At 41.8% G+C, this 19,007-nt stretch overlaps 1 protein-coding gene across 6 annotated transcripts in view; it reads left to right on the forward strand.

The window, feature by feature from the left end:
- DNMT3A (DNA methyltransferase 3 alpha) overlaps window positions 1-19,007 on the forward strand; it is a 285,392-nt gene that overhangs the window by 247,511 nt on the left and 18,874 nt on the right. For 5 of the 6 annotated variants that reach the window (XM_056551891.1, XM_056551893.1, XM_056551895.1 and 2 more), the window contains 2 exons: window positions 230-320; window positions 13,771-13,919. In XM_056551891.1, coding sequence (XP_056407866.1) covers window positions 230-320; window positions 13,771-13,919 — 240 coding nt within the window. The remainder of the gene's footprint in view (window positions 1-229; window positions 321-13,770; window positions 13,920-19,007) is intronic. The other variant, XM_056551892.1, reaches the window with a different exon arrangement.

Here is a 19,007-nt window from a genome sequence, read left to right on the forward strand (position 1 = left end):
TCTAGGTCCGGCTCTGTTATGTCCTGCACAGTCTAGGTCCGGCTCTGTTATGTCCTGCACAGTCTAGGTCCGGCTCTGCTATGTCCTGCACAGTCTAGGTCCGGCTCTGTTATGTCCTGCACAGTCTAGGTCCGGCTCTGCTATGTCCTGCACGGTCTAGGTCCGGCTCTGCTACATCCTGCACTGTGGTTCCTGCCTATCACTAATACTCCTCCTCTTGTCCCCACAGATTCATGAATGGGGCCCATTTGACCTGGTGATCGGCGGGAGTCCATGTAATGATCTTTCCATTGTGAATCCAGCACGGAAAGGTCTGTTCGGTATGTGGAGTTGTCTGTGCGGGGTGGGAATGGTTGTGTAGACGTAGAACCAGACACTAGGCCTCCTCCTCCCAGAGGGTAAATGTGATGTCTGTAGAAGTATTCATACCCCTCCTGTAATGTTACACTGCTCCGTAATACTGGTCTAATAGTGCTGTACAATGCTGACACCTAGTGGACCGTCTCTGATACTGCAGCTCACCTATCACATCCGCAGCACAGATCTTCCTTCTGTCCTGAGGGTTTGTTACAGTGTATCAGTCTGGAGTCCAGGCTGTTTATCTAATCACAGAGGATTGTCTAGACTGGATGTAACTGTAACAAACTCTCAGCTGCGAGAAGTATTCGATCAGGGTGTATTTTTTTCTTTTGGGCTCAGAATGTTTCCATTCTTTGACAGCAAGCAGTGATCTTGAATCAAAGCCAATTTCCAGTGATGCATTTTTTTTCTTTTCCAATTATCTTTCTGGAATGGTCACATGATCAGAATTTAGAATTTAATTTGGATTTACGCCCCTCACCGTGCGGGATCAGTAATTATATCAATTATTAGGTCAGATATTTCTGCAGCCAAATATGTTTATGGGGAAACGTTATTATAGGACAATAAATATAGGTATAGTATAATGGGGGTAGTAGTATTACACAGCACTGGTATAGTATAATGGGGGTAGTAGTAGTATTACACAGCACTGGTATAGTATAATGGGGGTAGTAGTATTACACAGCACTGGTATAGTATAATGGGGGTAGTAGTATTACACAGCACTGGTATAGTATAATGGGGGTAGTAGTATTACACAGCACTGGTATAGTATAATGGAGGTAGTAGTATTACACAGCACTGGTATAGTATAATGGGGGTAGTAGTAGTATTACACAGCACTGGTATAGTATAATGGGGGTAGTAGTAGTATTACACAGCACTGGTATAGTATAATGGGGGTAGTAGTAGTATTACACAGCACTGGTATAGTATAATGGGGGTAGTAGTATTACACAGCACTGGTATAGTATAATGGGGGTAGTAGTATTACACAGCACTGGTATAGTATAATGGGGGTAGTAGTATTACACAGCACTGGTATAGTATAATGGGGGTAGTAGTATTACACAGCACTGGTATAGTATAATGGAGGTAGTAGTATTACACAGCACTGGTATAGTATAATGGGGGTAGTAGTAGTATTACACAGCACTGGTATAGTATAATGGGGGTAGTTGTATTACATAGCGCTGGTATAGTATAATGGGGGTAGTAGTAGTATTACACAGCACTGGTATAGTATAATGGGGGTAGTAGTAGTATTACACAGCACTGGTATAGTATAATGGGGGTAGTAGTAGTATTACACAGCACTGGTATAGTATAATGGGGGTAGTAGTAGTATTACACAGCACTGGTATAGTATAATGGGGGTAGTAGTAGTACACAGCACTGGTATAGTATAATGGGGGTAGTAGTAGTAGTACACAGCACTGGTATAGTATAATGGGGGTAGTAGTATTACACAGCACTGGTATAGTATATTGGGGGTAGTAGTATTACACAGCACTGGTATAGTATATTGGGGGTAGTAGTATTACACAGCACTGGTATAGTATATTGGGGGTAGTAGTATTACACAGCACTGGTATAGTATAATGGGGGTAGTAGTAGTATTACACAGCACTGGTATAGTATAATGGGGGTAGTAGTAGTATTACACAGCACTGGTATAGTATATTGGGGGTAGTAGTATTACACAGCACTGGTATAGTATAATGGGGGTAGTAGTATTACACAGCACTGGTATAGTATATTGGGGGTAGTAGTATTACACAGCACTGGTATAGTATAATGGGGGTAGTAGTAGTATTACACAGCACTGGTATAGTATAATGGGGGTAGTAGTATTACACAGTACTGGTATAGTATAATGGGGGTAGTAGTAGTACACAGCACTGGTATAGTATAATGGGGGTAGTAGTAGTATTACACAGCACTGGTATAGTATAATGGGGGTAGTAGTAGTAAACAGCACTGGTATAGTATAATGGGGGTAGTAGTATTACACAGCACTGGTATAGTATAATGGGGGTAGTAGTATTACACAGAACTGGTATAGTATAATGGGGGTAGTAGTAGTAGTACACAGCACTGGTATAGTATAATGGGGGTAGTAGTATTACACAGCACTGGTATAGTATAATGGGGGTAGTAGTATTACACAACACTGGTATAGTATAATGGGGGTAGTAGTATTACACAACACTGGTATAGTATAATGGGGGTAGTAGTATTACACAGCACTGGTATAGTATAATGGGGGTAGTAGTATTACACAGCACTGGTATAGTATAATGGGGGTAGTAGTAGTATTACACAGCACTGGTATAGTATAATGGGGGTAGTAGTAATACACAGCACTGGTATAGTATATTGGGGGTAGTAGTATTACACAGCACTGGTATAGTATAATGGTGGTAGTAGTATTACACAGCACTGGTATAGTATAATGGGGGGTAGTAGTAGTATTACACAGCACTGGTATAGTATAATGGGGGTAGTAGTAGTACACAGCACTGGTATAGTATAATGGTGGTAGTAGTATTACACAGCACTGGTATAGTATAATGGGGGTAGTAGTATTACACAGCACTGGTATAGTATAATGGGGGTAGTAGTATTACACAGCACTGGTATAGTATAATGGGGGTAGTAGTAGTATTACACAGCACTGGTATAGTATAATGGGGGTAGTAGTAGTATTACACAGCACTGGTATAGTATAATGGGGGTAGTAGTAGTATTACACAGCACTGGTATAGTATAATGGGGGTAGTAGTAGTATTACACAGCACTGGTATAGTATAATGGGGGTAGTAGTAGTATTACACAGCACTGGTATAGTATAATGGGGGTAGTAGTAGTACACAGCACTGGTATAGTATAATGGGGGTAGTAGTAGTATTACACAGCACTGGTATAGTATAATGGGGGTAGTAGTATTACACAGCACTGGTATAGTATAATGGGGGTAGTAGTATTACACAGCACTGGTATAGTATATTGGGGGTAGTAGTAGTATTACACAGCACTGGTATAGTATAATGGGGGTAGTAGTATTACACAGCACTGGTATAGTATAATGGGGGTAGTAGTATTACACAGCACTGGTATAGTATAATGGGGGTAGTAGTATTACACAGCACTGGTATAGTATAATGGTGGTAGTAGTATTACACAGCACTGGTATAGTATAATGGGGGTAGTAGTATTACACAGCACTGGTATAGTATAATGGGGGTAGTAGTATTACACAGCACTGGTATAGTATAATGGGGGTAGTAGTAGTATTACACAGCACTGGTATAGTATATTGGGGGTAGTAGTATTACACAGCACTGGTATATTATAATGGGGGTAGTAGTATTACACAGCACTGGTATAGTATAATGGGGGTAGTAGTAGTACACAGCACTGGTATAGTATATTGGGGGTAGTAGTAGTACACAGCACTGGTATAGTATAATGGGGGTAGTAGTAGTATTACACAGCACTGGTATAGTATAATGAGGGTAGTAGTAGTATTACACAGCACTGGTATAGTATAATGGGGGTAGTAGTATTACACAGCACTGGTATAGTATAATGGGGGTAGTAGTAGTATTACACAGCACTGGTATAGTATATTGGGGGTAGTAGTAGTACACAGCACTGGTATAGTATAATGGGGGTAGTAGTAGTATTACACAGCACTGGTATAGTATAATGGGGGTAGTTGTATTACATAGCGCTGGTATAGTATAATGGGGGTAGTAGTATTACACAGCACTGGTATAGTATAATGGGGGTAGTAGTATTACACAGCACTGGTATAGTATAATGGGGGTAGTAGTATTACACAGCACTGGTATAGTATAATGGGGGTAGTAGTATTACACAGCACTGGTATAGTATATTGGGGGTAGTAGTAGTATTACACAGCACTGGTATAGTATATTGGGGGTAGTAGTAGTACACAGCACTGGTATAGTATAATGGGGGTAGTAGTATTACACAGCACTGGTATAGTATAATGGGGGTAGTAGTAGTATTACACAGCACTGGTATAGTATAATGGGGGTAGTAGTATTACACAGCACTGGTATAGTATAATGGGGGTAGTAGTAGTATTACACAGCACTGGTATAGTATAATGGGGGTAGTAGTATTACACGGCACTGGTATAGTATAATGGGGGTAGTAGTAGTATTACACGGCACTGGTATAGTATAATGGGGGTAGTTGTATTACATAGCGCTGGTATAGTATCATGGGGGTAGTAGTATTACACAGCACTGGTATAGTATAATGGGGGTAGTAGTATTACACAGCACTGGTATAGTATAATGGGGGTAGTAGTAGTACACAGCACTGGTATAGTATAATGGGGGTAGTAGTATTACACAGCACTGGTATAGTATAATGGGGGTAGTAGTAGTATTACACAGCACTGGTATAGTATAATGGGGGTAGTAGTATTACACAGCACTGGTATAGTATAATGGGGGTAGTAGTATTACACAGCACTGGTATAGTATAATGGGGGTAGTAGTATTACACAGCACTGGTATAGTATAATGGGGGTAGTAGTATTACACAGCACTGGTATAGTATAATGGGGGTAGTAGTAGTATTACACAGCACTGGTATAGTATAATGGGGGTAGTAGTAGTATTACACAGCACTGGTATAGTATAATGGGGGTAGTAGTAGTATTACACAGCACTGGTATAGTATAATGGGGGTAGTAGTATTACACAGCACTGGTATAGTATAATGGGGGTAGTAGTAGTATTACACAGCACTGGTATAGTATAATGGGGGTAGTAGTATTACACAGCACTGGTATAGTATAATGGGGGTAGTAGTAGTATTACACAGCACTGGTATAGTATAATGGGGGTAGTAGTATTACACAGCACTTGGTATAGTATAATGGGGGTAGTAGTATTACACAGCACTGGTATAGTATAATGGGGGTAGTAGTAGTATTACACAGCACTGGTATAGTATAATGGGGGTAGTAGTAGTATTACACAGCACTGGTATAGTATAATGGGGGTAGTAGTATTACACAGCACTGGTATAGTATAATGGTGGTAGTAGTATTACACAGCACTGGTATAGTATAATGGGAGTAGTAGTATTACACAGCACTGGTATAGTATAATGGGGGTAGTAGTAGTATTACACAGCACTGGTATAGTATAATGGGGGTAGTAGTATTACACAGCACTGGTATAGTATAATGGGAGTAGTAGTATTACACAGCACTGGTATAGTATAATGGGGCTAGTAGTATTACACAGCACTGGTATAGTATAATGGGGGTAGTAGTAGTATTACACAGTACTGGTATAGTATAATGGGGGTAGTAGTAGTATTACACAGTACTGGTATAGTATAATGGGGGTAGTAGTAGTATTACACAGTACTGGTATAGTATAATGGGGCTAGTAGTATTACACAGCACTGGTATAGTATAATGGGGGTAGTAGTAGTATTACACAGTACTGGTATAGTATAATGGGGGTAGTAGTATTACACAGCACTGGTATAGTATAATGGGGGTAGTAGTAGTATTACACAGCACTGGTATAGTATAATGGGAGTAGTAGTATTACACAGCACTGGTTTAGTATAATGGGGATAGTAGTATTACACAGCACTGGTATAGTATATTGGGGGTAGTAGTATTACACAGCACTGGTATAGTATAATGGGGGTAGTAGTAGTATTACACAGCACTGATATAGTATATTGGGGGTAGTAGTAGTATTACACAGCACTGGTATAGTATAATGGGGGTAGTAGTAGTATTACACAGCACTGGTATAGTATAATGGGGGTAGTAGTATTACACAGCACTGGTATAGTATAATGGGGGTAGTAGTATTACACAGCACTGGTATAGTATAATGGGGGTAGTAGTATTACACAGCACTGGTATAGTATAATGGGGGTAGTAGTATTACACAGCACTGGTATAGTATAATGGGGGTAGTAGTAGTATTACACAGCACTGGTATAGTATAATGGGGGTAGTAGTATTACACAGCACTGGTATAGTATAATGGGGGTAGTAGTATTACACAGCACTGGTATAGTATAATGGGGGTAGTAGTAGTATTACACAGCACTGGTATAGTATAATGGGGGTAGTAGTATTACACAGCACTGGTATAGTATAATGGGGGTAGTAGTATTACACAGCACTGGTATAGTATATTGGGGGTAGTAGTATTACACAGCACTGGTATAGTATAATGGGGGTAGTAGTATTACACAGCACTGGTATAGTATAATGGGGGTAGTAGTAGTATTACACAGCACTGGTATAGTATAATGGGGGTAGTAGTAGTACACAGCACTGGTATAGTATAATGGGGGTAGTAGTAGTATTACACAGCACTGGTATAGTATATTGGGGGTAGTAGTAGTATTACACAGCACTGGTATAGTATAATGGGGGTAGTAGTATTACACAGCACTGGTATAGTATAATGGGGATAGTAGTATTACACAGCACTGGTATAGTATAATGGGGGTAGTAGTAGTATTACACAGCACTGGTATAGTATAATGGGGGTAGTAGTAGTACACAGCACTGGTATAGTATAATGGGGGTAGTAGTAGTATTACACAGCACTGGTATAGTATATTGGGGGTAGTAGTAGTATTACACAGCACTGGTATAGTATAATGGGGGTAGTAGTAGTATTACACAGCACTGGTATAGTATAATGGGGGTAGTAGTAGTACACAGCACTGGTATAGTATAATGGGGGTAGTAGTAGTATTACACAGCACTGGTATAGTATAATGGGGGTAGTAGTAGTATTACACAGCACTGGTATAGTATAATGGGGGTAGTAGTATTACACAGCACTGGTATAGTATATTGGGGGTAGTAGTATTACACAGCACTGGTATAGTATAATGGGGGTAGTAGTAGTATTACACAGCACTGGTATAGTATAATGGGGGTAGTAGTAGTATTACACAGCACTGGTATAGTATAATGGGGGTAGTAGTATTACACAGCACTGGGATAGTATAATGGGGGTAGTAGTATTACACAGCACTGGTATAGTATAATGGGGGTAGTAGTAGTATTACACAGCACTGGTATAGTATAATGGGGGTAGTAGTAGTATTACACAGCACTGGTATAGTATAATGGGGGTAGTAGTATTACACAGCACTGGTATAGTATAATGGGGGTAGTAGTATTACACAGCACTGGTATAGTATAATGGGGGTAGTAGTATTACACAGCACTGGTATAGTATAATGGGGGTAGTAGTATTACACAGCACTGGTATAGTATAATAGGGGTAGTAGTATTACACGGCACTGGTATAGTATAATGGGGGTAGTAGTATTACACAGCACTGGTATAGTATAATGGGGGTAGTAGTATTACACAGCACTGGTATAGTATAATGGGGGTAGTAGTAGTATTACACAGCACTGGTATAGTATATTGGGGGTAGTAGTAGTATTACACAGCACTGGTATAGTATAATGGGGGTAGTAGTAGTATTACACAGCACTGGTATAGTATAATGGGGTAGTAGTATTACACAGCACTGGTATAGTATAATGGGGTAGTAGTATTACACAGCACTGGTATAGTATAATGGGGGTAGTAGTAGTATTACACAGCACTGGTATAGTATAATGGGGGTAGTAGTAGTATTACACAGCACTGGTATAGTATAATGGGGGTAGTAGTAGTACACAGCACTGGTATAGTATAATGGGGGTAGTAGTAGTATTACACAGCACTGGTATAGTATAATGGGGGTAGTAGTAGTATTACACAGCACTGGTATAGTATAATGGGGGTAGTAGTAGTATTACACAGCACTGGTATAGTATAATGGGGGTAGTAGTATTACACAGCACTGGTATAGTATAATGGGAGTAGTAGTATTACACAGCACTGGTATAGTATAATGGGGGTAGTAGTATTACACAGCACTGGTATAGTATAATGGGGGTAGTAGTATTACACAGCACTGGTATAGTATAATGGGGGTAGTAGTAGTATTACACAGCACTGGTATAGTATAATGGGGGTAGTAGTAGTATTACACAGCACTGGTATAGTATAATGGGGGTAGTAGTATTACACAGCACTGGTATAGTATAATGGTGGTAGTAGTATTACACAGCACTGGTATAGTATAATGGGAGTAGTAGTATTACACAGCACTGGTATAGTATAATGGGGGTAGTAGTAGTATTACACAGCACTGGTATAGTATAATGGGGGTAGTAGTATTACACAGCACTGGTATAGTATAATGGGAGTAGTAGTATTACACAGCACTGGTATAGTATAATGGGGGTAGTAGTAGTATTACACAGTACTGGTATAGTATAATGGGGGTAGTAGTAGTATTACACAGTACTGGTATAGTATAATGGGGGTAGTAGTAGTATTACACAGTACTGGTATAGTATAATGGGGGCTAGTAGTATTACACAGCACTGGTATAGTATAATGGGGGTAGTAGTAGTATTACACAGTACTGGTATAGTATAATGGGGGTAGTAGTATTACACAGCACTGGTATAGTATAATGGGGGTAGTAGTAGTATTACACAGCACTGGTATAGTATAATGGGAGTAGTAGTATTACACAGCACTGGTTTAGTATAATGGGGATAGTAGTATTACACAGCACTGGTATAGTATATTGGGGGTAGTAGTATTACACAGCACTGGTATAGTATAATGGGGGTAGTAGTAGTATTACACAGCACTGATATAGTATATTGGGGGTAGTAGTAGTATTACACAGCACTGGTATAGTATAATGGGGGTAGTAGTAGTATTACACAGCACTGGTATAGTATAATGGGGGTAGTAGTATTACACAGCACTGGTATAGTATAATGGGGGTAGTAGTATTACACAGCACTGGTATAGTATAATGGGGGTAGTAGTATTACACAGCACTGGTATAGTATAATGGGGGTAGTAGTATTACACAGCACTGGTATAGTATAATGGGGGTAGTAGTAGTATTACACAGCACTGGTATAGTATAATGGGGGTAGTAGTATTACACAGCACTGGTATAGTATAATGGGGGTAGTAGTATTACACAGCACTGGTATAGTATAATGGGGGTAGTAGTATTACACAGCACTGGTATAGTATAATGGGGGTAGTAGTATTACACAGCACTGGTATAGTATAATGGGGGTAGTAGTATTACACAGCACTGGTATAGTATATTGGGGGTAGTAGTATTACACAGCACTGGTATAGTATAATGGGGGTAGTAGTATTACACAGCACTGGTATAGTATAATGGGGGTAGTTGTATTACACAGCACTGGTATAGTATAATGGGGGTAGTAGTAGTATTACACAGCACTGGTATAGTATAATGGGGGTAGTAGTATTACACAGCACTGGTATAGTATAATGGGGGTAGTAGTATTACACAGCACTGGTATAGTATATTGGGGGTAGTAGTATTACACAGCACTGGTATAGTATAATGGGGGTAGTAGTATTACACAGCACTGGTATAGTATAATGGGGGTAGTAGTAGTATTACACAGCACTGGTATAGTATAATGGGGGTAGTAGTAGTACACAGCACTGGTATAGTATAATGGGGGTAGTAGTAGTATTACACAGCACTGGTATAGTATATTGGGGTAGTAGTAGTATTACACAGCACTGGTATAGTATAATGGGGGTAGTAGTAGTATTACACAGCACTGGTATAGTATAATGGGGGTAGTAGTAGTATTACACAGCACTGGTATAGTATAATGGGGGTAGTAGTATTACACAGCACTGGTATAGTATAATGGGGGTAGTAGTAGTATTACACAGCACTGGTATAGTATAATGGGGGTAGTAGTAGTATTACACAGCACTGGTATAGTATAATGGGGGATAGTAGTATTACACAGCACTGGTATAGTATAATGGGGGTAGTAGTAGTATTACACAGCACTGGTATAGTATAATGGGGGTAGTAGTAGTACACAGCACTGGTATAGTATAATGGGGGTAGTAGTAGTATTACACAGCACTGGTATAGTATATTGGGGGTAGTAGTAGTATTACACAGCACTGGTATAGTATAATGGGGGTAGTAGTAGTATTACACAGCACTGGTATAGTATAATGGGGGTAGTAGTACACAGCACTGGTATAGTATAATGGGGGTAGTAGTAGTATTACACAGCACTGGTATAGTATAATGGGGGTAGTAGTATTACACAGCACTGGTATAGTATATTGGGGTAGTAGTATTACACAGCACTGGTATAGTATAATGGGGGTAGTAGTAGTATTACACAGCACTGGTATAGTATAATGGGGGTAGTAGTAGTATTACACAGCACTGGTATAGTATAATGGGGGTAGTAGTATTACACAGCACTGGGATAGTATAATGGGGGTAGTAGTATTACACAGCACTGGTATAGTATAATGGGGGTAGTAGTAGTATTACACAGCACTGGTATAGTATAATGGGGGTAGTAGTATTACACAGCACTGGTATAGTATAATGGGGGTAGTAGTAGTATTACACAGCACTGGTATAGTATAAATGGGGGTAGTAGTATTACACAGCACTGGTATAGTATAATGGGGGTAGTAGTATTACACAGCACTGGTATAGTATAATGGGGGTAGTAGTATTACACAGCACTGGTATAGTATAATGGGGTAGTAGTATTACACAGCACTGGTATAGTATAATAGGGGTAGTAGTATTACACGGCACTGGTATAGTATAATGGGGGTAGTAGTATTACACAGCACTGGTATAGTATAATGGGGGTAGTAGTATTACACAGCACTGGTATAGTATAATGGGGGTAGTAGTAGTATTACACAGCACTGGTATAGTATATTGGGGGTAGTAGTAGTATTACACAGCACTGGTATAGTATAATGGGGGTAGTAGTATTACACAGCACTGGTATAGTATAATGGGGATAGTAGTAGTACACAGCACTGGTATAGTATAATGGGGTAGTAGTATTACACAGCACTGGTATAGTATAATGGGGGTAGTAGTATTACACAGCACTGGTATAGTATAATGGGGGTAGTAGTAGTATTACACAGCACTGGTATAGTATAATGGGGGTAGTAGTAGTACACAGCACTGGTATAGTATAATGGGGGTAGTAGTAGTATTACACAGCACTGGTATAGTATAATGGGGGTAGTAGTAGTATTACACAGCACTGGTATAGTATAATGGGGGTAGTAGTAGTATTACACAGCACTGGTATAGTATAATGGGGGTAGTAGTAGTACACAGCACTGGTATGGTATAATGGGGGTAGTAGTAGTATTACACAGCACTGGTATAGTATAATGGGGGTAGTAGTATTACACAGCACTGGTATAGTATAATGGGGGTAGTAGTATTACACAGCACTGGTATAGTATAATGGGGGTAGTAGTAGTATTACACAGCACTGGTATAGTATAATGGGGGTAGTAGTATTACACAGCACTGGTATAGTATAATGGGGGGTAGTAGTATTACACAGCACTGGTATAGTATAATGGGGGTAGTAGTATTACACAGCACTGGTATAGTATATTGGGGGTAGTAGTATTACACAGCACTGGTATAGTATAATGGGGGTAGTAGTAGTATTACACAGCACTGGTATAGTATAATGGGGGTAGTAGTAGTACACAGCACTGGTATAGTATAATGGGGGTAGTAGTAGTATTACACAGCACTGGTATAGTATAATGGGGGTAGTAGTATTACACAGCACTGGGATAGTATAATGGGGGTAGTAGTATTACACAGCACTGGTATAGTATAATGGGGGTAGTAGTATTACACAGCACTGGTATAGTATAATGGGGGTAGTAGTAGTATTACACAGCACTGGTATAGTATAATGGGGGTAGTAGTATTACACAGCACTGGTATAGTATAATGGGGGTAGTAGTATTACACAGCACTGGTATAGTATAATGGGGGTAGTAGTATTACACAGCACTGGTATTAGTATATTGGGGGTAGTAGTATTACACAGCACTGGTATAGTATAATGGGGGTAGTAGTAGTATTACACAGCACTGGTATAGTATAATGGGGGTAGTAGTAGTACACAGCACTGGTAAAGTATAATGGGGGTAGTAGTAGTATTACACAGCACTGGTATAGTATAATGGGGTAGTAGTATTACACAGCACTGGGATAGTATAATGGGGGTAGTAGTATTACACAGCACTGGTATAGTATAATGGGGTAGTAGTATTACACAGCACTGGTATAGTATAATGGGGGTAGTAGTATTACACAGCACTGGTATAGTATAATGGGGGTAGTAGTATTACACAGCACTGGTATAGTATAATGGGGGTAGTAGTAGTAGTATTACACAGCACTGGTATAGTATATTGGGGGGTAGTAGTAGTATTACACAGCACTGGTATAGTATAATGGGGGTAGTAGTAGTATTACACAGCACTGGTATAGTATAATGGGAGTAGTAGTATTACACAGCACTGGTATAGTATAATGGGGGTAGTAGTAGTAGTATTACACAGCACTGGTATAGTATAATGGGGGTAGTAGTAGTATTACACAGCACTGGTATAGTATAATGGGAGTAGTAGTATTACACAGCATTGGTATAGTATAATGGGGGTAGTAGTATTACACAGCACTGGTATAGTATAATGGGGGTAGTAGTATTACACAGCACTGGTATAGTATAATGGGGGTAGTAGTAGTATTACACAGCACTGGTATAGTATAATGGGGGTAGTAGTATTACACAGCACTGGTATAGTATATTGGGGGTAGTAGTAGTATTACACAGCACTGGTATAGTATAATGGGGGGTAGTAGTATTACACAGCACTGGTATAGTATATTGGGGGTAGTAGTAGTATTACACAGCACTGGTATAGTATAATGGGGTAGTAGTAGTATTACACAGCACTGGTATAGTATATTGGGGGTAGTATTACACAGCACTGGTATAGTATATTGGGGGTAGTAGTAGTATTACACAGCACTGGTATAGTATAATGGGGGTAGTAGTAGATATTACACAGCACTGGTATAGTATAATGGGGTAGTAGTAGTATTACACAGCACTGGTATAGTATAATGGGAGTAGTAGTATTACACAGCATTGGTATAGTATAATGGGGGTAGTAGTATTACACAGCACTGGTATAGTATAATGGGGGTAGTAGTAGTATTACACAGCACTGGTATAGTATAATGGGGGTAGTAGTAGTATTACACAGCACTGGTATAGTATATTGGGGGTAGTAGTAGTAGGTCACATGTCTTTCCAGGGATGTTCCTCAGCTCTAGGATTATATTGTTTCCCATATTCTGGACCCTCCCCCCATGGTGACCCCCCCCCCCCCCCCTCTCTCCACAGAGGGCACAGGACGCCTGTTTTTCGAGTTTTACCGTCTGCTCCATGAAGCCCGACCGAAGGAAGGAGACGAGCGGCCGTTCTTCTGGCTGTTTGAGAACGTGGTGGCCATGGGCATCAGCGATAAAAGGGACATATCCCGCTTCCTGGAGGTGAGAGGTCACATCACGTATACCCCTCATAGCATAGGATGACAGGAGAATAGTGAGCGCAGCTCTGGAGGAGAAAGCATGATATAAGAGCAGAATAGTGAGCGCAGCTCTGGAGGAGAAAGCATGATATAACAGCAGAATATTGAGTGCAGCTCTGGAGTGAAAGACATGATGTAACAGCAGAATAGTGAGTGCAGCTCTGGAGTGAAAGACATGATGTAACAGCAGAATAGTGAGTGCAGCTCTGGAGGATAAGACATGATATAAGAGCAGAATAGTGAGTGCAGCTCTGGAGGAGAAGACATGGTTTAACAGCAGAATAGTGAGCACAGCTCTGGAGAAGAAAGCATGATATAAGAGCAGAATAGTGAGCGCAGCTCTGGAGGAGAAAACATGATATAACAGCAGAATAGTGAGTGCAGCTCTGGAGTGGAAGACATGATATAAGAGCAGAATAGTGAGAGCAGCTCTGGAGGAGAAAGCATGATTTAACAGCAGAATAGTGAGCGCAGTTCTGGAGGAGAAAGCATGATATAAGAGCAGAATAGTGAGCGCAGCTCTGGAGGAGAAGACATGATATAAGAGCAGAATAGTGAGAGCAGCTCTGGAGGAGAAAGCATGATGTAACAGCAGAATAGTGAGCGCAGCTCTGGAGGAGAAAGCATGATGTAACAGCAGAATAGTGAGTGCAGTTTCTGGAGGATAAGACATGATGTAACAGCAGAATAGTGAGTGCAGCTCTGGAGGAGAAGACATGATGTAACAGCAGAATAGTGAGTGCAGCTCTGGAGGAGAAGACATGATATAACAGCAGAATAGTGAGTGCAGCTCTGGAGGAGAAGACATAATATGAGAGCAGAATAGTAAGTGCAGCTCTGGAGGGGAAGACATGATATAACAGCAGAATAGTGAGCGCAGCTCTGGAGGATAAGACATGATATAACAGCAGAATAGTGAGCGCAGCTGTGGAGGATAAGACATGATATAACAGCAGAATAGTGAGCGCAGCTCTGGAGGGAAATGCATGATATAACAGCAGAATAGTGAGTGCAGCTCTGGAAGAGAAGGCATGATATAAGAGCAGAAGAGTGAGCGCAGCTATGGAACAGAAGACATGATGTTACAGCAGAATAGTGAGCGCAGACATGATATGAGTAACATTGAATTATGACGTCTCACAGCTATCCCCCCCCCCCCCTCTATTACATACAGACGTCTCTCACACTTATCCCCCCCTCTATTACATACAGACGTCTCTCACACTTATCCCCCCCTCTATTACATACAGACGTCTCTCACACTTATCCCCCCCTCTATTACATACAGACGTCTCTCACACTTATCCCCCCCATCTATTACATACAGACGTCTCTCACACTTATACCCCCCCTCTATTACATACAGACATCTCTCACACTTATCCCCTCCCTCTATTACATACAGACGTCTCTCACACTTATCCTCCCCCCCCCTCTATTACATACAGACGTCTCTCACACTTATACCCCCCTCTATTACATACAGACATCTCTCACAACTTATCCCCCCCTCTATTACATACAGACATCTCTCACACTTATCCCCCCCATCTATTACATACAGACATCTCTCACACTTATCCCCCCCATCTATTACATACAGACGTCTCTCACACTTATCCCCCCCATCTATTACATACAGACATCTCTCACACTTATCCCCCCCTCTATTACATATAGACGTCTCTCACACTTATCCCCCCTCTATTACATACAGACGTCTCTCACACTTATCCCCCCCCTCTATTACATACAGACGTCTCTCACACTTATCCCCCCCTCTATTACATACAGACGTCTCTCACACTTATCCCCCCATCTATTACATACAGACGTCTCTCACACTTATCCCCCCCATCTATTACATACAGACGTCTCTCACACTTATCCCCCCCCTCTATTACATACAGACTTCTCTCACACTTATCCCCCCTTCTATTACATACAGACGTCTCTCACACTTATCCCCCCCCTCTATTACATACAGACGTCTCTCACACTTATCCCCCCCATCTATTACATACAGACGTCTCTCACACTTATCCCCCCCCCTCTATTACATACAGACGTCTCTCACACTTATCCCCCCCCCTCTATTACATACAGACGTCTCTCACACTTATCCCCCCCTCTATTACATACAGACGTCTCTCACACTTATCCCCCCTCTATTACATACAGACGTCTCTCACACTTATCCCCCCTCTATTACATACAGACGTCTCTCACACTTATCCCCCCCTCTATTACATACAGACGTCTCTCACACTTATCCCCCCTCTATTACATACAGACGTCTCTCACACTTATCCCCCCCCTCTATTACATACAGACGTCTCTCACACTTATCCCCCCTCTATTACATACAGACGTCTCTCACACTTATCCCCCCCCTCTATTACATACAGACGTCTCTCACACTTATCCCCCCCCCCTCTATTACATACAGACGTCTCTCACACTTATCCCCCCCCTCTATTACATACAGACGTCTCTCACACTTATCCCCCCCCCTCTATTACATACAGACGTCTCTCACACTTATCCCCCCCTCTATTACATACAGACATCTCTCACACTTATACCCCCCTCTATTACATACAGACGTCTCTCACACTTATCCCCCCCTCTATTACATACAGACGTCTCTCACACTTATCCCCCCCCCCCTCTATTACATACAGACGTCTCTCACACTTATCCCACCCCCTCTATTACATACAGACGTCTCTCACACTTATCCCCCCCTCTATTACATACAGACGTCTCTCACACTTATCCCCCCCCTCTATTACATACAGACGTCTCTCACACTTATCCCCCCCCCTCTATTACTTACAGACGTCTCTCACACGTATCCCCTCCCTCTATTAAATACAGACGTCTCTCACACTTCACCCCCATCTATTACATACAGACGTCTCTCACACTTATCCCCCCCATCTATTACATACAGACGTCTCTCACACTTATCCCCCCCATCTATTACATACAGACGTCTCTCACACTTATCCCCCCCTCTATTACATACAGACGTCTCTCACACTTTTCCCCCCTTCTATTACATACAGACGTCTCTCACACTTATCCCCCCCCTCTATTACATACAGACGTCTCTCACACTTATCCCCCCCATCTATTACATACAGACGTCTCTCACACTTATCCCCCCCCCTCTATTACATACAGACGTCTCTCACACTTATCCCCCCCCCCCTCTATTACATACAGACGTCTCTCACACTTATCCCCCCCTCTATTACATACAGACGTCTCTCACACTTATCCCCCCTCTATTACATACAGACGTCTCTCACACTTATCCCCCCTCTATTACATACAGACGTCTCTCACACTTATCCCCCCCTCTATTACATACAGACGTCTCTCACACTTATCCCCCCTCTATTACATACAGACGTCTCTCACACTTATCCCCCCCCTCTATTACATACAGACGTCTCTCACACTTATCCCCCCTCTATTACATACAGACGTCTCTCACACTTATCCCCCCCCTCTATTACATACAGACGTCTCTCACACTTATCCCCCCCCCCCTCTATTACATACAGACGTCTCTCACACTTATCCCCCCCTCTATTACATACAGACATCTCTCACACTTATACCCCCCTCTATTACATACAGACGTCTCTCACACTTATCCCCCCCTCTATTACATACAGACGTCTCTCACACTTATCCCCCCCCCCTCTATTACATACAGACGTCTCTCACACTTATCCCACCCCCTCTATTACATACAGACGTCTCTCACACTTATCCCCCCTCTATTACATACAGACGTCTCTCACACTTATCCCCCCTCTATTACATACAGACGTCTCTCACACTTATCCCCCCCCTCTTTTACATACAGACGTCTCTCACACTTATCCCCCCTCTATGACATACAGACGTCTCTCACACTTATCCCCCCCCTCTATTACATACAGACGTCTCTCACACTTATCCCCCCCCTCTATTACTTACAGACGTCTCTCACACTTATCCCCCCCCCCTCTATTACATACAGACGTCTCTCACACTTATCCCCCCCCTCTATTACATACAGACGTCTCTCACACTTATCCCCTCCCATCTATTACATACAGACGTCTCTCACACTTATCCCCCCCTCTATTACATACAGACGTCTCTCACACTTATCCCCCCCTCTATTACATACAGACATCTCTCACACTTATCCTCCCCCTCTATTACATACAGACGTCTCTCACACTTATCCCCCCTCAATTACATACAGACGTCTCTCACACTTATCCCCCCCCTCTATTACATACAGACGTCTCTCACACTTATCCTCCCCCTCTATTACATACAGACGTCTCTCACACTTATCCCCCCCTCAATTACATACAGACGTCTCTCACACTTATCCTCCCCCCCTCTATTACATACAGACGTCTCTCTCACACTTATCCCCCCCTCTATTACATACAGACGTCTCTCACACTTATCCCCCCCCTCAATTACATACAGTCGTCCTCACACTTATCCTCCCCCCCTCTATTACATACAGACGTCTCTCACACTTATCCCCCCCCGTCTATTACATACAGACGTCTCTCACACGTATCCCCTCCCTCTATTAAATACAGACGTCTCTCACACTTATCCCCCCCCTCTATTACATACAGACGTCTCTCACACTTATCCCCCCCATCTATTACATACAGACGTCTCTCACACTTATCCCCCCCCTCTATTACATACAGACGTCTCTCACACTTATCCCCCCCTCTATTACATACAGACGTCTCTCACACTTATCCCCCCCTCTATTACATACAGACGTCTCTCACACTTATCCCCCCCTCTATTACATACAGACGTCTCTCACACTTATCCCCCCCTCTATTACATACAGACGTCTCTCACACTTATCCCCCCCATCTATTACATACAGACGTCTCTCACACTTATCCCCCCCCTCTATTACATACAGACGTCTCTCACACTTATCCCCCCCCCTCTATTACATACAGACGTCTCTCACACTTATCCCCCCTCTATACATACAGAC

Source organism: Hyla sarda, unplaced genomic scaffold, assembly GCF_029499605.1.
Source record: "Hyla sarda isolate aHylSar1 unplaced genomic scaffold, aHylSar1.hap1 scaffold_126, whole genome shotgun sequence".
NCBI lineage: Eukaryota > Metazoa > Chordata > Amphibia > Anura > Hylidae > Hyla > Hyla sarda.